Consider the following 26,944-nt stretch of genomic DNA (forward strand, 5'->3'; position numbering starts at 1 on the left):
TTTGACTGCAAACACCTTTAATATGAATACAAAATTCACATAGGATATACATTCTGGGGAACATAAATGAACTATTACAAGAGATTCTGACAGAACAAAAACATAAAGGAGGCTCTGTCAGGCCAAGAATTTAATGAGGAATGATTAAAAAGTTTGATTTACAGTTACATTACAGCTGTGTTAAGCACTGAAAACTTTTAAGAATGTCAGCTGAAAGGCATTTGAACATACAGTACATAAATCATACAATCCACACTTGTAAATAACATTTGAAGTATTTCATTTTACTTAATAGAACACAAAGCAACGTAACATGTGCAAACGAGGACTCCAATATATTGAATTTAAAATGTCTATGATAAAATTGACAGAATTTTACATTTAGGACTATACGATTGATGGAGAAATTTAAAAAGCATCCTCCGTGTTATTCCCATTACTGACGTATGCTTTTCAATTAAATAGAAAAGCCATACTGACCCCATTTCCTCTCTCAAAATCATACCTGTCCATGAAGGTTAACTAAAGCTTTAACTTGCTCTAAGTGTACAATGGAACAGCATTTACACAGTCCCCTTTCCCTTGTAGGGAACTGACAAACCATTACGTGAAAGGGTTCTTGGATATGTACACTAGTTGAAAATATTATCTTATAAAAAGGCACATACCTGTGATTTAAGGCTAGTACGGTATTTGTTTCAGAGAAAGTAAAGTTTTAAATGAAATTAGTACATTGCATGGTTGGCCTCACTCAGCGAACCACTTGGTGCAAAGCAAAAATGTGTGCTTAGAAGCATCAGACTGACAGTGATTCCTGCTTTAGTGTTTTTCTTTTTTTTTTTTTTTTTAACCTATGATGGAAAAGTACATCTTTTAAAAAGGCATTTGCTGCAATTCCACTAGTCAATGAGCCATCTGCTCCTGTTGCCTTATATGCAGATATCACGTGTAGGCCTTATATTATTAATCTGCAAAATATTCTTTTAACTCTCTCCTTTTTAAAAGTCGTATGAAAATCACTAAAGATGTTTTCTATATTCATCTATAAAATACCAGATGTTGGTACAAATCATGTAAACCTCCACTTGGAAATATTTTGACTAGCCACCAAAACAACCAGAAATCACAAACATAATTTGTCAGTGCAAATCCATAATAGTTTTCTTTCCCCTCCCTCCCTCCCCCATCCCAGTTACAGAAATAACAACCAACCTTCACATACAAAAGGAGTGCTCTATATTTGAAATGACAGAAGTTACGTTTGGTTACCTTAAAGTCACCCACTTTTGCACCAAATTCAGTTTTACAGTATTATAAAGGGGGAAAAAAATTTAAAGCTGTCTGTGCAAGAATCACTACAACAGTCCTTTGACCCTAACCCTTAATTATTACCAGATTTAAAGATTTTATTTAGGTTAACATTGGGTCCTCTTCTCTGATCCAATTACTGTTCTTCAAGCCAGGATGGGGCATCTGCTCCAGGAGTTTTCAATTTGATGTGGAACTGTTTAAGTGTCTGTTCAAGCTGCTTTTGATTCCCAGCAAAGTATGCCGCAATGGCATTGTGGAACAGAACAAGCTGATTGTGCAATACCTTAACCTGCAGGCAAGGATAGAGATAGGCTAAGAGGACGTAGCAGATGTTAACAACACAGATCAGTTATTAAAAAAATTAGACATATTTGAGATGCTAAGACTTCATACAGGTTTATTTAATCAAAGTTTAAAAATACAGATACAAAATTCTTTAACTTTAAAGTCACACAGAGTTTTCATAAAGTATGCTTAACAGTCAATACCAACTCAGTATGCATGGACCAAATTAACTAAACAGCATAATGTTATCAAATATCAAACACTTGACTACAAGTACTTGATTCCTTGAAATTAGATGCCAACCCTCTGTGTAAGATACCTACCTGCAGGCCAAATGAACTTGCCTGAGACAGTACATGACAAATGCATTATCTAAGTACACAGTTCATTTACTTGCCCCCCTTGCAGAGAGCTGCTGCTTTCCAGCTCACATAAGTCAAATGAAATTGATGTTCTTTTCCCAGCAATATTTCTTGCCCACCTTCTGTAACACAAGATTATTTACAGCATTTGGTCAATATCTTGACCCTAACATTTGTGCAAAGTAATCACGAAACACACAGATCAGAGCAGTAATCAAAACTTAGGGAGATCAGAAGAGCAGCTGGAGGCTTTACTGTTTTTCTCTTCCAGCCTAGTCTGTGATGACAAGCTATAGCACTGATGAAGTCAAAGTTAAACAAATATTACATTTTCATCCTAGCACACCAGTACACCTGAGGTTGTGAGTGATGAATGGTAGTATGCTGGAAAAGGCATCTCTCCAGTTTCTCCTGCAGCCAAAACTGTACTTTTTGTTCTTGAATGTACCCTCAGCCCAGCACAAGCTCACTCTTTTGTCAGAGCCTGAATCCCTAAGGTGGTTGCTCTGTGCCTGTTCTCAGCCTATAAGACCTTGAGCCCAACAGCATTTTGCCAGCACAGAAGAGAACAGAGAAACAGGGTGGCTGACTGACCCCAAAGGGAAGATGTGGTAAGCAGCAGATTTAGCTTTCTCTACTCAAATTTTGGATCACTGCCTCATCTGTCAGCACAACCCACAAGGGAAAGTCTACTCCTGTCATGCTAGGAAGCAAAACTGTTCTTGGGCCAGGTTTGGCCTATGCCTACCAGTTGGCCCTGGCTGTTTTAGCTAGTTATTTGGCCAACATGTTCTGAAATACATGCGACTCAATACAGAGATACTTTATTGCCTTAATTTAAGAAAGGATCTCAAATTAAAAAAAAAAAACAAAAAACAAAACCAACACTCATTAGACATGCTATTACACTAGAAGAGTGTAACATTTACACTATTACACTTTTAAAATAAAATACTTTGTGAAAAAGGGAAAATAAAATACTTTGAGGGGAAAAAAAAAAAGGGCTGAGCACATAGGTGTCTATAAAAGTTTCAGCACTAAAACCTGAAATTTCTTTTTTGAGTATACAACAATTTTTTTTTTACTGAATAGTCTCATTAAGTTTTGCCCATAAACTGACAACTGTACAGACCTTAGTATCCTACATAAGTGATAACCTCTCTTTGGTGACCCAAATTTTGGTCTAAGTTGCTCTGACAATTTGAAAACTAGTATTCCTATGTTTTCTCCCCTAGTAATTCAGGCTAATTTAAACTTAATGCATGTGAAAGAATAGGCTTTTTGCCTCATTAACAGTGTACGATGGTAGGTTCTTCTATCAAAAGGCTTTCCAAAAAGAAACATGAGAGAGGTGGGTATGGTTAGAAAGGAGTCTGCAGCGCACACTGTATCTTGGGACAATGGTTTTTTTCATTTTCAATAGAAAACGTCATCAAATTCCATGAGCTACAGACATTTTAATATTTAGGAGATGCAGAATATAGCTAACTACACTGGTTCAATAAACTTACAGTTCAGCTTTTCAGAGTCATGAAAGGTGGCCTCTTGGTTTGTGTGGGAATAGAAGTATATAAAAGCACATGTTTTTTGTATCTATAAAAATCTGAATTTTCATCCCAAAAAATATTAAGTCATACAAGTGGAAAACATCACAACCGCAAGAGTTTGCTTTTAAAAGTCAAGAGCAAAAAAATTTAGCAAGTACAGTTTTCTTCCTTGAGCAGACTCCTTCATCAATGACATGTAAGGTTTCACACAGTCCAAGCTAGTTCTAGCACATTATTAAAATACTACAAGAGTTTTATTCACAGCATTTAGAGGAACTCAAATAAAACAAGGGTAGTTAATTCACCCTCTCAGCCCAAGTTAATCAATTTGAGGCCAAATTTGGTACTTTTTTAGGGTAGCTTTTAGCACAAAGCGTTTGTGAACTGCCCAGAAGTCTTTTGATAGTTTTATAAATTCAGGCAGGCCTAGGCTCAAGTATGTGTGTAGACACACACAGAGGCAGGAATTGACAATGCAGAGGCAGATGATTTGGACTGAAAAAATGTTTTGTTTTGGTGGGGTTTTTTTTGAACTACCAAAGCTATCTCATTATATGAGGTTCTACCCCCAAGCCAGATCATTGTGGTGTAAATTTCGTGATCATTATCAAACTGGTTGCAGAGGTTCAAGACGTTATAACTTCTGCTCCCTTCCTTCAGAAGCTGATTGCTAAGTGAATCCTAAAAGTGATAGTGGGATCTTCTCATCCATAACTTCATTCAGGTTAAGACAATTTATAGAAAGAGACAATGTACAAAAAAGCTCTACTATGAAGTGCCAGCCAGCTAAGAGAAAAGAGAAAAAGCTGTAACATCTCAAATCACCTCATGTCCACTGCAAAAAACACCTGCAATCACAGCTAAGAACTGGATGACAAGTATTCACTTAAAGCCAAGTTCAAACCTAACCAGCTTTCCCATGACAGAATCACAGCCTTACCCACTCCCGTATCCAGCCATTGATTCCTACTTCCACGCTGTTTCACCTTAGACCTCTGTTGGCAAAACACTCATGCAGTTATGTAGTCAGTTGATCAGGGAACGGATCTAGATTAAAACTAACCAGACAACAACATATTTGCTTTAACCTGGACCAGTTCCCCAATCTGATTCTCTGCACAGCTGCAAAAACACTTTTGTAAACACAAGAGAAGGCAATGTGGGGGAAGGGGGATAGAGGATCAAGGGACCACTTTTTATTTTTGTAGCAGACCTCAAAGTGGTTGTCAGACTAGACGCTAAAGGCCAATTCCTGAGCACTAAGCTGTAGTACCTACCCCAGTGCATGAGCATTTGAAGATTTGTCTTTCAATAAAAGAATGTTAATGGTATGCCGCTAAAACACAGGTTCCAGTGTATGACTAGCATGCCTGTCAAAAAGCCATCACGTTTTACAGTTGAACAACATTTAAAATTATTGTTCCTTGTTAATTAACTACATACACCTATTTGTTCCTAATTACGAGCAGAGTAAGCACTCCTTAAGAGACCTGACAAGCTTAAGTCTCAAAACAAAGCTGAACTTCGTGGATAAGCATAAAAAATGGGCATGCCCTAAACAGAAGACTTAAGTTTCATATATAGAAGATAGTGTTGGTTGGATATGAGTTTTCACATTTCCTCTGGATGTTCTTAACATTTCATTTATTTTCAAATACTGTCCTCTTCCCCCCACCTCCTTCTGAACATCATATTTCCCATGGCACAATAAGTACAGATTTCTTTACATCCTTCTCATTCAGACTGTTTCAGCTATCTCAGTGACCCAAAATACTACCCCTATTCTAATCTTTCTGTCAGTTCATACTTCCTCCCAACTATCACAATCCTTTACCCTAGCTATCTTTATTTGAAGTTATTTGGTCTTAACAGTTATGTCATCTGGGTTTCCATTAGATTGTATATTGTTTTCATTCATAGGAGCAAGCATTTAAACATCAAACTCCTGAAGAACAACTCTCAGAATTGCATTCAATTTCTTTCTTTACACAGAAAGACTTTACATTTCTCAAGTGCATACATGAGTAACAGGTTTTCCTTTCTCAAAAAGACAATGGCTTTCCAAAAAAATTTCAGTGGCAGAAATCTTTATGCTAAGAACAGGCCACCATCCTTATTAAAAAATAAAATAAAATAAAATTTAACTATTTGTAAGCTACAGATTTTGATTGCAGCTATTCTTATATTCTCTACCCAATGCCACAAACTTCTACAGAACTCCACCAGCTGGGAATAGCACCAGCATAACTTTGTAGCAACTTAAAAAAAAAAATCAGTTCTAACTCCAAGATCAAATGCTAAAATGAAAGTGAGTAAAAATCTTTTATATCTTGATTTTACAGACAGAAACTTGCAATACCAGCTTTACCATAATTCAGTTCTCTGAACCTTTGGGGGCTTTTAACTGAAATATTAACATATGAACCCAGGAGAACAGGCACAAAAAGACTGCAGCCATGCAATGCCTTTTCCCCCCTAAACATAGGGTCAGCGAGATTATGGCTGTTTGGTGACATCTACAGCAACACAGACCCACTAGAGCCCACCAGCCAGTTAAACTGGCTTCATAATTCCTGTGCAGTGACAGGTTGAATCACTTCCCAGTTTTCCCTGCCCTCCTCCTATGTCATGCTTAACCAAATATGGGACAAAACTTTTGAGTGGGAATTTAACTGAGTGCATCTAGTGGAGGTACATTTAGAAAAGACCACCTGGGATTCTGTTTTGACATTAATTTGTCAGGCAAAAAATATACAATTTAGTTTTCTTAAATGTTTAATACTGGTCAGACTATAAACACATTTATTGGGAGATAATAATGAACTGATTTATCTAATCTAAAATTAAACCCTAAATTGCTTAACTGCTTTGCTAAGGCAAGGTTTCATTACACAATTCTGTTTTCAACACAGAGGTTATAATAACCACTAAGTTTGAGACTACACTCTACTACATCCTATAGCAATATATACAAGACTTGAAGCGCAAAGGTTTACAATCTACAATACAAAAATTATATGGCTACCATATCATTTTCTTACCTAAAAAGGCTTCTATAATTAGACTCAGAAGAAATATTAATTCACATCTGGATTCAGCACCATGAATTAATAAAGAGTTAATAAAGTTGATGATTAGGGACTTGCATGTTCTAGTATATGGCAATATGAGCCTGGCAAGGCCATGCCTTGATATAGCCACTCAAATACTAACCCTCACTGCCTTGTACGCAATAAGCCTGCAACAACACAGGCTTTCTAAAACAGGCTATAAAAAGGCCCTTTAAGAGAGATTGAGTAAAACCAGTATTTTGTCCGTCCTATCATCCTTTATTTTGCTCTCCCATTCTATTAAATGGGTACCAACATGGTCCTGGGGACAGACACAAAAAATGGCAAGTTCCTGTTACTAAGGATATAGTATCAGTACAACCTCAGGATATAGTATCAGTATAATTCCTTCCCCAGGACTACTGTAACAGCTTAACAACATCAAAATCGCCCTTCCACTTGGGAGTTCAACATCATATATGGCCTTCAGTTTAAACTGTCTCCTAAACAGTGCACTGCTGCCACAGCTGAAGCAGCTGGGTTACAGACACACTCGTACAGCTGCACCCATTGTGCTCTTCCTCCTTTCTTTCTCCTCCTTCATGTTAGGCATATGCTGTATTTATAGATGCTTAAATTATGATGGATCATAGCAATTGTTATCATGTACCTTAGGAAAATGTGGAACATCTAAGATTATTTAATCTAAAATTAAAATCTAGTTCCTATACTTACTGATCCTATACTTATTAAGTTAATAGTCCTTTAAAATAAAAAAGTAATTGACTTCAGAGCTGTCACATACACTTTGTATGCAACTAAAAATTAAAATTAGTGTTTATAATGGTTATATAGTTGACTGGCAAATCGACTGTGCATTCCAATTTCTTAATACTAGCTGCAGGGCAAGTATGAGGTCTAGCAGCAGCTCCCCTGCATTGGCATTAATAAAAAAAATGGTTGACACCAGAAAAAGGAATAAAGAAGTCAGATTGGTAAGAACATCATCTCTCAGATAACCACTGCCTCCCACCACACCCCAGGAAGCATTCTGGGCAGCAGAACAAAAACTATCAAAGACAGATGCAAGCTGGGAAAAAAAGTGCCCCTGAAATGAAAATTTAGGGATTAAGATTACATATTGTTTACTATGGAGAATCCTATACAATAAATAGAAAACACCAAAGTAAAATTTACCCAAGGAAAATTCTCAGTAGCTAATTATATTTAAGCCAATATTTGACTATAAAGGAAGTCCTTTTTATGGCTTATTTGGGAACAAAACTACATACAACCTTTAGTAAATATTTTGACATCTCTAGTGTCAAAACTAAGAAATGTCAACCAGTGATAAAATGGCTTAAGCATGAGAAAGTCCCCTTTGTATTAATCTAAAAGAAAAGGCAGGAAGGAAAAAACAATCTCTTTCAGAGGCTGTAACAGCTAACAGGATGCTCGATCTAATTCAAGACTGTCTCTAGAAAGACAACTTCATTAGTGTTCCCTAAGTTATCTAATACAGTTTTTTTTAAAAATATGGAAACTTTTTTGTACAAGATGGAAGTAAAATGCTTTCACTCTGAAGCTTTCCTATCTGTATAAACTTCAACTGATTATTCTGCTATATAGTTAATGCAAACCAAGAGGAAGCAAGGTATGTGCTATTTTCAATCAATTTGAACTTAAGAATCAGAATTCATGCACAGATATGAGCTGGAAGGATCACACAATTTCAACAGAAGTACATTATATTAGTAGCAAACAACTTACTAGAAGATTAAAACAGAGGGAAGAAAAAAAAAAAGAGGACACCATTATACCCATTTTCAACCCAGCACAGTTTTAAAACTCAGTTCTTATGAGCATTTTCCAATTTAAGCATAAGCATCAGCATTTAGATTAATTTTCTTGAACTAGTTGAAGTCTAATTTCATTATGGATTTTTTCCATTTGAAATTTAATGGGCTTTTAGGTGAGCAAGAGCAACAAACGAAAGCCAGGGCTATGCAGTTTTTAATCATCTGATAATCTGGTTCATCAGCTCTTAACGGCCATGTGATTCCTTACCCCTGGTCTTAATGCAAATGCTTATATGAAGTAACAGTGCTCAGGAGCTACATTTTTAGCATAAATTGTTTTGGAAAGTAAAAGGTTTCTTCTTATTATCTGTTGATGGTTTATGTTTCTTCCCTGTCTTCCACCTTTATTCTAATATGAATATATTCAAGAATTCAGAATAATAATCAGTTTAAATTGGTTTAGCTTGTCCCCAGGATTTTCCCTTAAAGTCTCCTCCTTCCATGCAAGTAGCATGGTTTGCTACTGTTGTCATTTGGGGCCACTCCTGTATTCTCTGACAGGCAGTTATTATCTACATTCAGATCGTTAAAATATAAGAATTAACCCATACTGAAAATGTTAATCCCCTGCCAGACATAGAAAAACTGACAAACTACTATCTTTTACATAAGTTTTCATCATATTTTCCTCCCTCTGAAGACATAGAAAATATAGTGGTAGATTATTATAAAACATTTCATTTACTATGGATATGAACAAAAATCAGCTCTTGAAAGACCATTATTTTTACATCTATTGAAACAATTTAGAAGGACTTGTTTATCAAAGAAAGCAGTTTCACAGTGTGTTCTGTAAGGCAATTCTATTTTTGCCAAGTAGACAGAATAAGAGGGGCAAGAATTTCATCATTAAGAAGGTATACATGAAATTATATGCTTGGAATAAACACAAGAGAAAGAAAACCTTCAAACAACAGTTCAAGAGCCCCATTTAGAATTAAGAAAGTAAGGACATTAATTACAGAAAGTTGTATTTCTCAGTTCAAGTTATTAGTTTAAAGAAAGCTTCATTTTAGAGAAGACTCTTCACAGTTCTATCACTTTCTTTGTGCATATCTTCCACGACAGTGTTCTCAAACATAAGCATTACTTTGAATCTTAATCTGTAGTTACATGACTCATTTAACCATTAAATGTGATAAATTGGAAAAGTGACACTTCTCCAAGCTTGAAACCTACCATATCAACAAGAAAATTACTGCCATTTGTAGCTGGGGCAGCCCGATTAGGGACTTTTAAGGTTGCCTGCTGTAAAACTCTGCCTTCCAGTGACACAGCAAGAACTCAAGAAAATTCACCTTATTTTCTTTGCTCGCTCTACTTTTAAATTAAGATATTTTAAAATCTAACAACTAAAGTATTTCCAGCAAAGCAGAAACTTACAGGACAAAACTCCTAAACATATCATCAGAAGCTGTAGCTTACCTTATTTTCTTCCAAAAATTTCAATTTGATAGATACATCATTGCGCATTTTGTCATATTTCTCTTTATGCACTTGAAACAGTTGTTGTGATTGCTCAATCTTTGGCAGAGTGTTTGCATCACGAGGGCCAAGATTCAGCTCTTCTAAGTCTGTTCGATAGGCATCATACTCAATCCTGAGAAGAAAGAGGAGGATGAAAAAAAAAAAAATCTAAAGGCAAAGTGTCTCAAAACAGACTTCACATATAGGGCCAAGTACAACAGAAGATTGACAAAACAGTCAAGTACAGATAAAACTACAATCCCTGGGCAAGTTTTCTTCCCCTTCCTACTATTCATCTAGCAAAACCACCCTTAAGTACATTTTACAAAGCTGCCTCAACAAGTACCCTCCCTCTTCTGTTTCTGTTTCAGCCACATGCTGCCAACCCTCTGTTTTGTGCTGTCTTTAGTGGTCAGAGCCTTTCCTAGGATATCTCAGCTTATTAACCCAGATAAAACCAGTATTTTTTTTTTTCAGGTTATTCTTCTGTTGAATCAGTTCAGTGAAGAGTTTGTGTCAAGAGCAAGAGAAGCATCAAGACCAGGACATCCCCTTTAAGCGGATGTTGTGAGCAACACCTCACTTCTACCAAACTCTGTCCCAAGGCTTTTTCAGCACGCTGTAGGCTTCTCTGTATGCATTAACTGGAAGAGTTTTATAGTTCTTGCACAAACAGTTTTGTGAGAACTTGTCTGTCCTATTGATAAATAGGCTGCAAAGAGATGATGCATTATTTATACTCTGCTGAGGGCCCATCTTATTTTCCTAGAGAAGTCAGACTCTCTGGATCAATACCATCACTAAAGAAGGCGAGGGAAAAGAAAGACAGAAAGTTAAGACTAACAGACAGGTGAGTATTGAAGCTAACTGCACCAAAGGTATATATCCTACTTCTAGGTAAGACAGATTAAAAATATTTTCTAATTTACTCTCGTTATCTCCAAGTTATCTGTCCTGGATACTGCTAGCAAAACCAGAATTAATATGGTATAGGCTCTTGCCTGCAGATACCTGACAACATTTTAACTCAACAGCTAGTCTTCATATACCACTAATTATTAAAAAAAAGTTATAAACCTCCTCGATATCCTTCCATATTAGACTGTACCATTTTATTACATGAATAGAGATGAACCAGTCATACCTTCTTTCTCATTTTAACAGAAAAAAAATCTAAATTTCTTACAAATATTTTTTAATACAGAAGTTTGAATGTTCAATTTTGTCTTCAAAAACATTAAGCGATTTCCCCCCTCCAAGAAAGTCTATTTAAGTTAAGCTTTCTGTTCATCAACATATAGCATTTATAAGTGGGAAAAGCACCTATGGAACATTAGTAGTTTAAAGATTGTATCACTAAACTAATCTCCTGCTTTCCAGTGTTACACACAAGTCTACGAACACTGGATCCCTAGCAGATATTTTTGTATTTTAAAACATTATTGCAAGTGGATGAGACAGACATCGTAACAGCCTCTAACTTTTTTCTTCCTTCTCTTATGCAACATGTGCTCCTTTGTTCACAGCAATCTAGCACTTGACCAGGTGAAGCAACAGACAACAGCAAGAAATCACTCCAAGGTCACCAGGCAGACCTGCCCAAAGCCTCACTCTTCCTTCCATACTTCTTTGTAGCTTTCAAGTAATGGAACCTAGCATAACAGCATGTGACAGATACCAGTTTCAATGGAACAAACTAACCTATTTCTGGCTTTTCAAATATGCTCTCTCACAGATATTTCTAAAATTGCAAACAAATCAGGATTAGAAACAGGTTATAAAAAACAACTTTTCAGTTGGTATAACTGCTCCAAAATAAAACATAACATTTTCAGAGGTAAAAAGGAGTAATATTCACAGGGCTGTTTCTGATTCTCATTGCCACTATGATTCAGGCTTTATTAAAAGAGTTTATGACTTAATTCCAGAAAGGAAACAAACCAATGGAGTTCACAGAAGAAGGGAACAGATGAATGCTGAAGTGCAACTGGGGACATGGAAGAAGAGGTACAGAAACAAATGTGACCTGTTTTCCCATGGCAAAATGATGGACTGGCTATGTAAGTGAAGAAGCTTTGTAATTTATTTGCCTTACTGAAATGGCAAAATATGTGATTTCTTTAATAAACAGAAAGGGAAAGTAATGAAGGTATTTCAGGAAGGAAGAACCATATCTTGAAAGTGACTGGCAACGACAATCATAGCAGATGTATTTTGTATAAATTTTAAAGGGGATACCTGGAAAATGTGTGATCGGATTCAGATTTTTTTTTAATACTTTAATGTCAAAAATAAAGCAATACATTATTATTATATTCATACTAATTCTGCCTTTCACACCTTTTGAAAGTTTACCTAAATATCAAAACAGGAACTTACTATTTTTGCTTATAAATAAGCATTAGAATAGAATAATTTAAAAAAGGATGAGAAAACTTCAAAACTCAAGCAGTTAGCAATTTTTGACCAAAAGAAAAAAATTTTCAAAAAATTACATGGATAAACTACATCTTCTGTCAAAGAAACACAGTTTATCATAGAATTGCTTAGGTTGGAAAAGACCTTTAAGATCATCAAGTCCAACTGTTACCCTAACACTGCCAAGTCCACCACTAAACCATGTCCCTAAGCACCACATCTACACGTCTTTTAAACACGTCCAGGGATGGTGACTCAACCACTTCCCTGGGCAGCCTGTTCCAATGTTTGACAACCCTTGCGGTGAAGAAATTTTTCCTAATATCCAACCCAAACCTCCCCTGGTGCAACTTGAGGCTGTTTTCTCTTGTCCTATCACTTGTTACCTATTAAGTGAAAGAAAATCAGAATGGAACCAAGCATCAGAAAGGACCACAAGTCCAAACCCTGGCAGGAGAAGGGAAGCTGGCTTTAGAGTACTACATCTGAAAAGTAACGTTCTCCAGGGCAGGAAACTCGTTACCTACTGCTAGATGTTATTAGGTCACTAAGAAATTGTTTTATTTTCCCCTTTCTGACCAAGCCTGCAACTTCTGCATAAAAATTGAAGTGTGAATTGCACATATTGTGTATCAACAGAAGCACAAGATTAAATGTTTTTCAGTCAAAGAGATTTTACCTATTACCATGGAGCTGGATAAAAGAGTTAATCTTGCACTATCACACTGCTTAGAAAGCCACCTTAATCTAGCAGGAAAAAACAGCTATACTTACCCCTAGAGCTAACAAGTAAAATTAAGTCTACAACAGAACATTTACAAAACATTTGAAGATACATTCAATGAGGCAGCTAGCTGTAAACCCTAATTATATAAGAGTTGTGTTATAAGGTTTTTATCTAACAGGTTAGTCACTCAAATACAATGACTAAGCTGATACAAGGTCTCTTTCCTGAAGATTAGTTTGTAATGAAAACAGCTGGACATAGAATAGCTACCTGGCACTTTCATACTGTTTCACAGTCAATAATGTATCCTCAATTGTTTTATTCACCAATGTATTCACACTGGCAATAAAAAAGTTAATAGCCCCGAGAAGAGTTTCTCCATTTTTAGCTAGAAGTTTCTGCGTATCTGCATTGTAGCCAAACTCCTCCTATAAACAAAGAGCAGAGAAAACAAAACTGTAGATCATTTAAAATCATAACATTCATCAGCAACTATATGAAAAAATACAAACACACAGATGTGGCAGTTCTGTCACTTCTGTTTGGGTATGGTTATGATTAAACAGATATGATTTCAATACAATATTCAGTTCACAGTTTTTATGAAATCTATCTAACAACAGTAAACCATGGTTTACAATTTTGTTACCTTGCATGATGTTAAATCCTATTTTATAACGTGATTTTTCTGCACTCTGAAGTCTTTAATGCTACTAATGGAATCTTTACATTGTCATTCAGCAGGGTTTTAATCCAGCCTCTCATGTGGTTGTCTAGGTAATGCTTTAATACCAGCAGAGACACCACTACATTAAATACACTAATATAACTAAATTCACAAGGGCAGACAGCATTAATTAGCTATTAAATTTTATTCTTAGGTTCTGGAAAAGAACACTGCAAAAAAACCCCCAACAATCTATCACAGTTTAATAGGCTGTAAATAATTGAAGAGCAGAACATTATAATGGTTAGCAAATAAAAATTATAATGTAGCTCAGCCATAAATTTTAAAGGGACAAGGGTAAAATTATTTGCAAGGCATTTCACTCACATTTGGATATGTGTTTGTTCATGTCTTTTTTGTTAACAGCAGTGTAAGCCCTGACCAAGGCTGCAAAGATTTTCCTAACGCATGGATGCCAAACGAGTCCAATTATTATATTTATGTCATCCATATGGCATCTTCATATTCTGCAGATGGGAGTTCTCACAAAAGAGTACAATCTCCTGTTGTAATGGCTGTAAAACACTCTAGGTTCATATTTGGAACTTGGTCTTTTTAGGCTTGCACACTGCCAACAACTGACTCAGAAGTGCTGTATTCTCCCAGCTTCCTTTCATCTGTCTAGAACACAAACACCAAAGCCAAACGATATTTCACATTAACATTACCGACTTCATGAAGGAAAGGGTAATGGGCAATGGTAAAGGAAGAAGCCTCCAGAGAAGGTGGTGCAGTGGAAGTGAGCAATTTGAAGGAGGAGAAAAAAAAAAGAAGTGAACTTAGGGTAAGTTTTCATGAGCTGAGCCCTGTAAACACTGCTAAAGATCTGTCACCTTTGCTTTGCACAGCTTCTTGGGTGGTAAAAGCAGTAAGCCAAATCACTCCAAATCTTGCTGAAATAAAAAAATAATCTTTTTCAGCTGGTTTTGCTCTAACATTGCCAGCTACACAGTAACACAAGCATTAGCATAGAGAATAAGGAGCATATATGCAGAAGCACTAGCAGTAGGAATGCCCCTTTCAGCAGTGTTTGCTCCTATCTCCTTTCCCTCATGCATGTAAGACTGCAATTAGTTTTCTGGCTGGTCCTCTGACCCAGACCATCACAAACCCAAAAGAGCAACACCACCAATTCAAAGGAGGGGGGTAAGAAGGATGGGACTGCAGTGGCCTGCAGTACTAAGAAACATATTAGCCACTAAAACTGTCCTTCTACTGGTTCATACAGTTTCATATGAAAACTTCTTGAGTTTTGTCCATGACCTCTGCAGCTAGCTCTTATGAAAGAGACAGGAAATCCTTTCTGTATCAAGAGTTTTCACTCAGTTCATACTCTATGCACAGGTCAATTAAAATTGGAATTCATCTGTTTATATAATGAGAGGCACATGAGCCTGGAACTAGGAGTTATCTTTGTATCCAAAAGAGAAATAGCAAAACATTCACATTAAGTAATACCTCTGCATTTACCACACTAAGATCTCATTTTGTTAACATGTATATATAAGAAATACTATATTAAGAAGTGGTGTGGGTTTTGGTTTTGTTCTTTTAAGCTTATGTACTGTTATCACATTAAACATTAAAGACTAACTGTTCACAAATTTTACTTTTAGTCTTGCACAAGTTTTAGAGGCAACAGTGCTAGCCAAACATCCAAGAAGAGTGGGCCAGGCTACAGATGGTAATACAGTACAGATTAAACAAAGGGGAAACACACAGAGGAAAGAGACAAACATCAGGCAAGTCTCCAAGAGGCAAAGGTTAGATAACTTTTATTACAGCAGCAGAAACCTTTATTTGATTTGCATCAACAACCCCATTCAATAATCTACACAAGAGATGAATGACCAAAACAAATTCCAAGACCAGTACAAGATGCTGAAAGAACCTGGAAGAACAGTATTCCCATTAGAAGTTACAAGCTATTCATGGAAAAAAAAAATTCATTAAACAAAAGCATGATGCCAGATTTAATCCAAGTTTCAGAAGAAACCTCCAGCTTCAGCACATACTTCATAACAATCAAAAAGTTCTGCCCTAAGCCACATGCCCTTATTTGTGTCAAAAGTAAACCGATTATTAAAAACGACTTCTGTTAGCAGATTATTTAATTTCTTAGCTGCTACAAGTGCTCTACTTTCACAGGTTTCAACTGTCAGACTGTAATATTAAAAATTCCTGTATTCCAGCATAGGATTCTCAAATTTTTTCAGCTAGCTATCAGTTAAGGTTCCTCTGTCCAAGCATGAGCTCCACCTCCTCCCTTAAAACTCAATGGGAATAGACAATCATGAAAAAGGAAAATTAAACAGATGGAGGTTTTAAGTTTAATAATCACAAAGATAATTTGGGCTGTTTCAGTAGCTACATTTTAGGGAATCATTAAGCCCCTTAATACTGGTTTTCCAAAGGATCAGTAGCAGTATCAAATTGCTTTAACTTTGGAAATACAGAACAATCAGTGTAGAAGCAAGGCAGCTACTATGTTTTGTAAGCAACCTTCTCTCTCCTTACAGCACAGTTTTATTATCGGCAACAAAAAACAGCAGTGTTAGTCCACTACTAAACTAAGGAATCATGAAAACCCAAATGCAGATATCTAAAGATTGTCTCTCTTGCTCAGAAACTCCAAACAACATAAGAATACAGATTAGTCCTATTAGGAGCAAAATTCTGATTAAAAAAGGACTTGGAGATGAAATCTCAATGCTTGAATATGCTACAGAAAAATAATTTACTCACATTCAATGTGCACAAGTGAAGTAATGTGCCCTAGTCTACTTACTCCCAGGCACATTCCCCAGGGACATCCTGTAATTGAAATGATGTAACATTCTGGAACACTTTGATGACATTTCATTAGAAGCAAAATGAATAGTAAAATGCATTTTCTATACAAAGGAAAGTTGTCAGTTCTGGAGTCCAATCATTAACTAAAGGCAAACATTTAAAAAACGGTAAAGAACTACAGTAATTTCAATAATTTCCTACAGTTTTAAGTGAATTACATAAGCTTTTAACACAAAGAGCATATAATACATCATTAACTACAATGTTTAGAAAAATAGCTGCTAACTACTATATAACCTGCACAAGTCAATTAGGCTTATCTTCATCTCTGCCATTTTATTTTTTAACACTATAAAAGTCTTACATGAAGTTCCAATGATTTCAAACTCAGGTCAGCAAATGCATCTCCAAGTTGCCTTTGGGTATGTACCATCTGGAAGAGTTGCGTGGACAGCGTCTGTGCCAGTTTCAAGACATTTTCATATTTTTTTTTGTTATCTCTCAATATATCTATCTGAGCTTCTAGTTCCAGATCTACTGTTCTTGAGCCACGACCCAATTTTTCAGAGATGATTTGACGTGTACACTGGGGGGAAAAAATTAAATTATAAAGAATCAAGTATATTCAAGACAACACAGCATACACCCATTTTCAGCTTCAAGGGACATATAATTACATACAATTCTTTCACAATCACCCCTCCCAATATAAGTTTGCACAACAAACTGAAAAACAACACACTCTTTAGAAGTTTATCAGGACTCAGCAAGAAGAGTTGGACAAGTCTCAACTCCTACTAAGATGAATATTCAAGTTAGCAAATCAAGAGCATAACTAATTGTTTCTCAAGTAAAAGAACTCTTATCTCTTTTTAGGTTTGGTGAATCTCATTAAGTTAAAAGAAGCAATTTAGCCCACTGCATTAAAGTCAGCTAATGGGAGTATTACTAGTTCTGCATAAAGATATCTAGTTAGTGATCTTCTGGGCTTTGTCTACCAGGCATCCAATTCCAGATCATCCATATTACGTTTTCAAAAAATGTTATTTTGGGGTTTTTGTGCGTTTTTTAATTTTTTGTTTGTTTGTTTGTGGGAGGTTTTTTTTGGGGGTGGTGGGAGGTAAGGAAGCAGTGGGTTTTGGTATGTTTTTTTAAAGCTGACTGAGAAACTGGGAATTCCTATTCGGAAATATGTGAAACTATAAAAATGCATTTCTCATTATTTACACATACGTAAAACGGAGCCGATTGTCTCAGAAAGGATTACTATTTCTTTTCTGTCACAAGTCAAATTCTTAACAGATTTGCAGTTCATTAACACAGCGAGCAGAAAACGTGCTCTTAGATGGCTGTAGACACTTTCCCCCAGCCAATGGCTGTGACAGCTGAGGCTGCTACCACATTCCACTTATCTGTGACACCTTCTCTGCCAGAGATCTGCGCCCAACTTGGCAGTGAGCTTCCCAAGATTCACATTTTAGTTTCCCTTGACTGAGACATGAGAAGCCATTTGCAAAGCATATGTGTAGCAAAGCCATACAATTTCTCGGGAAAGCAGGAATTATTTACTGTTGCAGTAAATTACTTGAAGTTAATCTGTGGTCCCAAGAGGTGAAGGGATAACCAAGTTAGATATATGAAGAATTACTGCTAGAAACCGACTTACAAGGAAACTGAGACAGTAGTTTAAGACAGGCCACAACTACTCTGAATGGACTTAATCTAAGTGCAAAGCTGCTATTTTGTTAGGTGAAATAATGCCCAGGCCTATCCTGTATCACACTCCCCAAATACATTACATCACTGGATTTCCCAGGGTTTCCAAATTCAAGGACTTCAGTTTAATCCAGTATTTACTTCCAAATGAGACACAGATTCAACCTGCTAGAACTTTTATGTCCTTTCTAAATTTAACAGATAAACACAGGAAAGACTCAAGAATGATCAAGCAGAACAAGTTGGTCATAACTCACAAGCTTTAGATTGGAAGGTACAGACTATGTGGGCTACTTCAGTAGATTCAATCAATTAATAAAAAAGAGCACACTTAACCTTGGAGACACTTGTCAAGAATCAGAAATCTGTGAGAGTATAACAAATCATATCAACACAGAATACAACTTTATTACCAAAGTCTGCAGCAGAAACTGCAAAATACAGCTTAGCAATGAGTGTGGTCAGACCATAAATAAGCATGTCACTAGGAATGCTGGAATCGATGGACAAATTTTGGCTATGGAAAACACACACCTATGGAAATGTAAGAGGAAAACCTGAATCATGGAAGGCAAAATTATTGGAAGCAGGAATAGTTACAAAGGAAGGAAATTATTGTAAACCAAAGAGTACTTGCTTCAGAAGCTACAGCAAAAGACCTAAAAAAAATCCATCAGTGACAACTGAGAAAAACTAGTAATTTGAAAGACTTGTACTGCATGCTTTGTTAAACTGAAATGTGGCTAGATTAGAACACAGACTGAAGGAGAATAATTGAGAAAAGATACACCTATCTATTTTGATTTAAGGAGACTAGTACAGACACACAAGTTGCTGTAAAAAGGACGCAAATCTATGATTCTAACACAAAGAACAACACAAGCATTCGCTAGTGGGTAGAACATTTGCATCCCTGCTTCCCATCCTCACTGAGGAGGAAGTCCTTATCTGGACTTAAGAACACTGGAGGGATTCAGATCTGTGTTTTACAAGGGAAGATTTTTCTACAGATTCTCCATTTCTTCACAGTTTGGTGTAGGTCCCACTGATGCACAGCCCACCTGTCCGCATCTCTGTCATTTAAGATGCTGGCATAACAAAACTGGTCTTTGTTTAAAACTCCTGATAGTAATGTATTCCCTAACAATTGTTCCTTAACTTATGGGGTTTTTTAGTAAGAGTCACTTCTGGCAAACTGGTGTGCTTTAAGCACCTTTTCTTTATTCCTTTATTATTATTTTAACTTCATCAAATCTAAATTGATCACCAAGAAGCATCATGCAAGAGTAAAACACACATGAATCAAAGCTATAATTCCAATTCTAAAAAAACAATCAGCCAAGACAGAACAAAAACATCAGAACAGCAACTAACAAGAATGGAACTTGTAGATGGGCCTGATTTTTCCCATCAGCTAAAATTTTATTGTATCAGCAACCAACTCAAAGATAGAAAAAAGGTTTAATTACAAGCATTACTGCTGAAATCTGTATATTCTGTATGCTAAAGGGGACATTAGAAATGGAACATTCTTTACCTTGTTAAATCAATAATACTCATGAAAGACTTTCCACTTAAACCCAGGGATTTAAAGAGGCTTACGAAGAATGCTACACTCGGAAGAAAAAGCCTTCCCTATGCATTCTTGCTTACACTCACTGCAACAATAGCTTACTTTGATACCCTGTTACAATACTGTGAAAGCTTTAGTCTGATCTAGTGGCAAACTAATTTCTAGAATACATACATACACATTCACAAATATACATCTGTGTACCTTGTAAGTGTTTAGGCTCCACTTCCTCACCAATTCCAATTTCTCCATTGCTGGATTCTTTACTTCATCTGCTAGCACAACAGGTCCACTCTTCTGCTGAGCTCTGCCCCCTATGTCAGACACAAAGCAGATCTTCAAGACCTTGGGTTTTTTTTGTTGTTGTTTTAAGGGATTAATAGCAGGTATGAAAGATTTGTGCAATTGCACATGCAAAAGCAGAGCAAGGTGACAGTAAGAACTTAAGATGAATATGCAGATTTTCAAAATCAATTCCAAAAAGAAAGATTTTAAAACTAATATAAAGTGTGTCTATATCTTAGTATTTCATGCAGCAATAGGCTGAATAAAACTTACCTGAATGCACAGTTTTACTAGCCAACCTTAAAACAGCTTTTGACACGTTTATTACTTAATCTATGTTTTAAAATTCCAACAGTAGAACATCCTCTTGGATTTAACCAATCTGAAAGGCTGTTTACAATCTGCAGACCACTACATGAAAATTATCAGCATATAAAAACTATTGTCACAGAGTAAAACTAATACATTTCAAATTGTTTTTATTTTTTCCAACGAACATCATCCTTTCCAGAAGAAGTTTTCAGCCATTATTTAATTTACTTATTTCATCTTTATTAGCTCATTGTATTAGGAATAATTAATTCTACAAGCCACCAGTACAAAAACAGCAACGAAGAAAATATTTAAAGCAACAAATTAAAATATCTAGGGCCAATCACCACACATTAATTGTCAACACTTAGCATTCTCAGGCTAGTATGGGAATATCACGTGGATTCTAAGTTTTAATTTTGCAAAAATATTTCCTAGTGTCCTAAACAGTAAGAACTGCAAAGTGCTACCACCTTTTAAGCAACATTTTTATTTTTTCCATGTACAATTTTGACTACTCCTGCCTCTAATCCCTACTGCTACTTACAGTCACCTTAGCCTTGACAGGTTATTTATGTAAGTAAGAGTTTGGAAAAAAAGTCTATACTGATGCCTCAAGATACTCCTTTAGCATCAAGTTCTGCTGTGTTCTTTACGTCTTCAAAATGCTGTGCAAACATTAAGTAATTAATCCTCTCAACACCCTTATGAGGTAACTGAATAGGTTTTCTCCTTTTATATAGGAGGAAACAGACAAAGATGTTAAGTAATTTGCCCATAGGCACAAAATGAGTCAAGTGGCAAAACCTAGTTTGGGTGTTGTGAATTCCTAATGGCCACCTCATACTCTTATTCTACTGGAGTATGTGATCATTTTGGAAAAAAACACAAAAAGTTTCAGCTTTAACCTAAATAAAAGATTTTGGTTACTCCCATTTTAGCTACTGTTTGTTATTATTAATATTTGGTAATAATTTTAAAAATTTTATAGAGCAAAAAGCAGCATACAGAAAGGAAAGGAGAGACTACTGCGTGAAAAGTTAAAAGCCAGAAATGAGAGCCACCAAAAAATCCCAGAAGTTACATTTCCAACTAACAGTAAATCAAATTATTATAGAGATGGAAGAGTTAGTACACTGTCAGCAGAGACAAGGGCGTTATCCATTCAGTGCTATAATACCTGTGGGAATAATTAAATCACAACCTTGTCCAGCCAGTCTGCTAGCTGCTGCACTGCTAGGAGATATAACAGATGATTTTGGTGATGCTGAGGAACCTGAAAAGGGGACATATTAACCATGAAAATACATCTTCCCTCAGAAGGCAATGTGCACTTTTACACAGATTGTTTAGTTGTTTTGTTTTGTGGTTTTTTTTTCTAAACAGAAAAGTTGTTGAAATTTCTGATGGAAATGCTTTTTAAGAGTTGCAGCTGTTCATGTAAACTAACTCCAAGTTTTCATGATTTAATCTTTTTCTCTAGGTCATGTTGCCAAACTTTTTTGGTTTTTTTGGTAAGAGTAATCAAAATACAACTGACAGCTTCATCAGTAAAGTATATACTATCAACAGAAAATTCCATGAAAGGCAGTTATATACAGCTTCCACAGCTGAAACTTCCTTTTTCAGGTCTACCTAGATTTCACTCTGCACAGTCACCGAATGGTACTCGCAGCATTAAGGAATGAAGTAAGCTCTGAGATCTATGCCAATTTCAGATATACCTGATTAATATCTGCTCCTAAATCTGTGTAAACACACAGTAATAAGCTATCCTGAAGATCATAAGAACCATTAGCTGTTAAGGTGTCTAATCTCCTTCCCAAAAGAAAGATTTTTATAGCACTTGCTTGTTCTCTTTAAAAAAAAACAAAAACAAAAAACCAAAAAAAACCCCCAACAACCCAACTTTAAATGACCTGCACTATGTGTGTTCCCTAAACTGTTTTAGGATTATGCTTTGCAACTCTTCCATATCACGAAAATGTGAAGTAGCATTCTTATGAACTTTTCAGGATTTAAAAACCAACCAAACAAATTAGGTTTTTCTCTGTAGTGATGAGTAATCATCATATTGGTGGGGGAGCTTGTATTGCTTTTGCTGAGAAACTCTGGGATACTTCAGGGCTGACAGTGTGCTGGAGGAAATCAAACTTAAACTTCAGCAGTTTCACCAAAACTTAGTTATCAGTAACACCAAAAATATCACTCAAGGTGACTAAATCAATCAGCTTTTGCCTTTTAAACATACTATAAAGCACTACTAAGATGGGGTACAATTAATCCAATGATTTGGATCCAATTGCACAGAAAAGACAAGATTGAAAAATAGCTCACATGCTGTGTCCTTCTGTAGTGATACATCACATAAGAGCTGCAGCTGGATTAGTCCAGGCATAAAAGTTTGACTGGAAGATCCTGCTAAAGGCCTAAAGACTGAATCACTTCAGCAAGCGAGCTAAGACAAGCAGTTTTAAAAAATCCTTATAATTTGACAGAGTATTAATGTAGCCTTACACATGGTTCATCATTCAACACCCTCTAAATTCTAAAAGCCCTTCCCCTCCAGTATTGTCTACTTTGAGTGTCCTTATTATGGCTTCACTTTTGAATGCAAACAGAAAACAGAATTTTTAGAAATAGGGCAATCATTCTTTGTCTATAGTTTCATAAGAAGCCTTAGCTTCTACCACTTCTCTCTCTCTCTGATTTAGTTAGAGTATTATGAAAAATATGAAGAAAAATATCCTTGGAGGAAAACTGTGGTACCTAAAGTGTTAAAAATTACATGTCCAACGCTCATAATTTGCATACATAACTTACAACAGAACATTTGGATTTCAAACATATTAACGTAGCTTGAAACACAGCTTAAGACATTTTTTCTCTTACAGGCTAATGCACTTAACAGCTGCAACAATTATCCTCCTAATAGAATACAAAGAGGCAAGAATGGTAAGCAGTTTGCCATCTGCCCATTTTTTAGCTAGATATTTTGCTAATTTCAAAGACTTAAAGAAACCACAGCATTCACTTTGCAATGTATGTAAAGTACAGCATGTAAATCACTGTTTTCATAAGCACAACATTTTACCAAGCAGGAAATGAAGCAAAATGTAAATTAAATCTATGACTACAAAGAAATTTATTTTCACAGCTGCTCAATTGAGATCATTTCAAAGCTTTAAAATTCAGAAATTGTCAAAGCTACATAAATGATTAAAGTATCACTTTCACATACCATACTGTGACACTCTATTGTTTTTAGACAGATGGGAAACACTGATATTACCAGCTTGTTTATCACTTAGTATTTCTCATTGTTTAGTACTAGATTAGATTCTCTAAAACATACATTAATACTCGCACAGTGAATTAAATATTAATGAATTAAAATCCTTCTGCTATAAACAACCACAACTCTACACTGAGAGAACATGAGAACAGACACTTTTTCATTACGTAGTACCTGGAAAGCGAGACCCAAAGCACTATAACTCCTAATAACAATACATTAAATTAATACATGCACTAGAACAAAAAAAAGGAGATGTAAATCTCAGGGGCTACAAAGAATTCCACTCACTAATCTGCTTCAGGTAAGTGAACTATGTATCAAGAAATAATACTCCAGTTAAGTTTCAAATCAGAACAACACCTGCAACATTTAAAGAAAATTTCAACGCAATAGTAAAATTCTTCAGCTTGACACTATTTCAAGGTGCTCAAGGACTTCCCTTCCTGTAAGTGCAGATCAATTTAACACTAAGTAGTTTTCACTAGTCCCTTGACAGATACTACAAGTGTAGCATATTCTTTTAACAACTAAGCTACCAGAGAAGATAAACAGGCTGTCATTAATGCACATCTCTATGTGCATTATGTATATTTGCACCAAAATGCTCAAAGCAGCTGCAGAACATTGTAATCCTGACCATATGAAAATATGCCTAAAGATTTTAAATTGAGAAACACAGACAAAAAAAGCAGTTACTTTTACCTGGAAAGGGTCCTGCCTCAACAACTCCCTCTTTGGTGCTGTCAAAGCCATGAGATGTTATTTTGGTTTCAGAAAGTCCAAGTCCAACGGGTAATGAACGTTTCAAGTCCTTGGATATATTTGAATAAAAATGGAAAGTTAATGTTTAAAAAAAGATAAAAGTGACTCAAAAGTATTACAATGCAATTTCAGCAGCTCTCAGGCAATTCTGCCTTTAGCTTGCAATGTCTTTGCTGGTGTCACAGCATTCTACTGTGATGCACAAATAAAACAACCAAATGAGAAACACTAAGTATAGCCTGTGTATTTATTCTAGATTATTTTTTTTTTTATATATTGATGAACAACTAGAATGCCATCGCTTAGAGCAGTAGTGACCAAGAACGTGGCCCACATCATCATGTTATGTGGTCTGAACCTGGTCAAAACAACCATATCAGTTTAATAAAGTTTCCAGTTAAAAACTGAGGGGTACAGAATAATCTAAGACTAAGAACAGACAACATTTTACAAACAAAAAATGTGGAAGCAACTATCATCACGTTAAAGCTAAAAAAAAAAATTCTCTCTAAGAAAGAAGCTTTAAAATTCACAGCACCCTTATTTTCTACAAATAGCACATGAAATCTCTTTAATACTTGACATGGAAGAAACATCCAGAAAGGCATCACTTCAATAGCTTCTTTCCAAATACCTACTCTACATCAGAAGTGCTCACAGCACAAAGCTGACATTTACTTCTGTTTGCTTTTGAAACGTTTTGCTTTGAAACTTGATTTAAAATTGCCTGAGATCACCTTTTTTAATTTTTGAGAACTAGGTTAACTACCACAACCAACTTTCAAGCAACTGAAGTTTTCACAGAAACCGAATGCAGGCCTATTACCAAATTATGAATTCATCCACCATAATTCATACATCATCCTACTGCCCATTTTTTGCTAACCTACTCACCTCTACAAATAGCTCCCAAAGGTTTCTTGGACTGTATTTCCAGCCATCTGACTGAAGTTTAAGCCTCTGGTGTTATGGAATATACTTAGTGGTTTAAAGAACGTTCAGGTATTCAAAGTAATTTAAAACCACTAATTCATAAAAGTAAAAAGTGAGTGAAAAGCTAGACTGGAAGTGAAATAAAAAAAGATGTAAAACACTTACAAAAAGTTAAGCATCAAGAAATTGGAAAACTGGCAGTTTCTGGAGTTAGGTACGTACTCTTTTGCATCTCCTCTCCTCTCATACAGAAGCAAAAAAGATGAAAAGTATAGAGGAGCAATAGCGTAATTTGCAGAGAAAAACTACACATAGCTTTAACATGTCAATGCCTAGACATGTGCAGTAACTATTTATGATATATGCAATGCTTTTAATTACAAAAGAAAATCTTTAAAATTCAATCCATATTTGACATATTACTGTAGTCGCTCGATCCACAAACCAGGAGCAAGCTAGTGCATAGGAATAATACTGCCTAGAGGCTTGGCCTGTCAAGAAGTGGCTTTGGATCATGTCCCCACAGATTTAGTTAGTTGTCTTTAGTTTAAGACAAACTCCCGTGAGGAGGTAAAAAGGTAGACCTACAAACATGAGTTCCAGTAGAATAGAAATCTCATTGACATAAAAAACCCAGGATGTTATTGCAAACAGAGTAACCAATTCCTGTAACCATACTTTCATTCACATGAACTGGCTATTTAGATGGGCATTCATAATTGATTATGTTATATTTGTGTATCTGAAGCATTATACAAAAAAAAAAAAAAGGAAAAATAAACAGCATGAATGACAAATATTAGTCACATGCAGAACCTGATCTCATGAGTTAATCATATCACAACATTGGATACATACTGTTTTCAGTCTTCACAACTGACTTAACACTGGTGCTTCCATTTAAGTATTTGCAGTAGGTGGTATGCTGGAAAGCCTTTCCTTCCACTTAGCTAATAGACAGAGTCCCTTTAACTCTAAATGTAGTAAGTCACTAGGAACTGAAAAAGCAGAGACTTGAAAAAGGATAACCAGACTGCAGAGGAGAAGATGCACTGATTTAACAAAAAGGACATGGCATCAATTTTTTTTTCCTGAAGGCACCTTGGCACATGGTATAGTTTTCAGAAATATCTAAATCCTTAGCCAAAGAAATGTAGACAGGCAACCTGCTTAAGCATGTTCACAGTAGGAATCTAAGCAATCATCTGTATTTAAGGTTAAAATACAGAGCATCTGCTTTGTAAAGACAAAAGTTTAGATATAAACTTAAGCAACTGTACTACTTCTGTACATTCAACTTAATTCTAATTTGAAGCTAAACATAGGCTGAAAAATGAGAGTTAAATACATCAGAATATCATAACTCATCCTCCTCTTAAATAAAAAACCTGATACTTGGATCATGAAAATAAGATCAACAGTTGTTTCTATATGAGGGTTTTTTACATAAATATAAATGCCTATGTATGTATATGTACACAAAGACATATTTGTTCAGAGAGATCTACACTTTTTTCAT

At 35.8% G+C, this 26,944-nt stretch overlaps 1 protein-coding gene across 1 annotated transcript; it reads right to left on the reverse strand.

Moving 5' to 3' along the window:
* On the reverse strand, nt 1-24,538 carry ARFIP1 (ARF interacting protein 1). The gene is made up of 7 exons (XM_010170382.1): nt 24,427-24,538; nt 21,613-21,708; nt 20,040-20,149; nt 16,911-17,132; nt 13,297-13,454; nt 9,840-10,014; nt 1-1,600 (listed from the first exon to the last, which is right to left on the reverse strand). The coding sequence occupies exons 3-7, from the start codon at nt 20,085-20,087 to the stop codon at nt 1,445-1,447; spliced, it is 759 nt and encodes a 252-aa protein (XP_010168684.1). The 5' UTR covers nt 20,088-20,149; nt 21,613-21,708; nt 24,427-24,538; the 3' UTR covers nt 1-1,444.
* Between the last annotated feature and the right edge of the window lie 2,406 nt (nt 24,539-26,944).

This window comes from Antrostomus carolinensis, unplaced genomic scaffold (genome assembly GCF_000700745.2).
Source record: "Antrostomus carolinensis isolate BGI_N321 unplaced genomic scaffold, ASM70074v2 scaffold22256, whole genome shotgun sequence".
In the NCBI taxonomy this organism is placed as follows: Eukaryota; Metazoa; Chordata; class Aves; order Caprimulgiformes; family Caprimulgidae; genus Antrostomus; species Antrostomus carolinensis.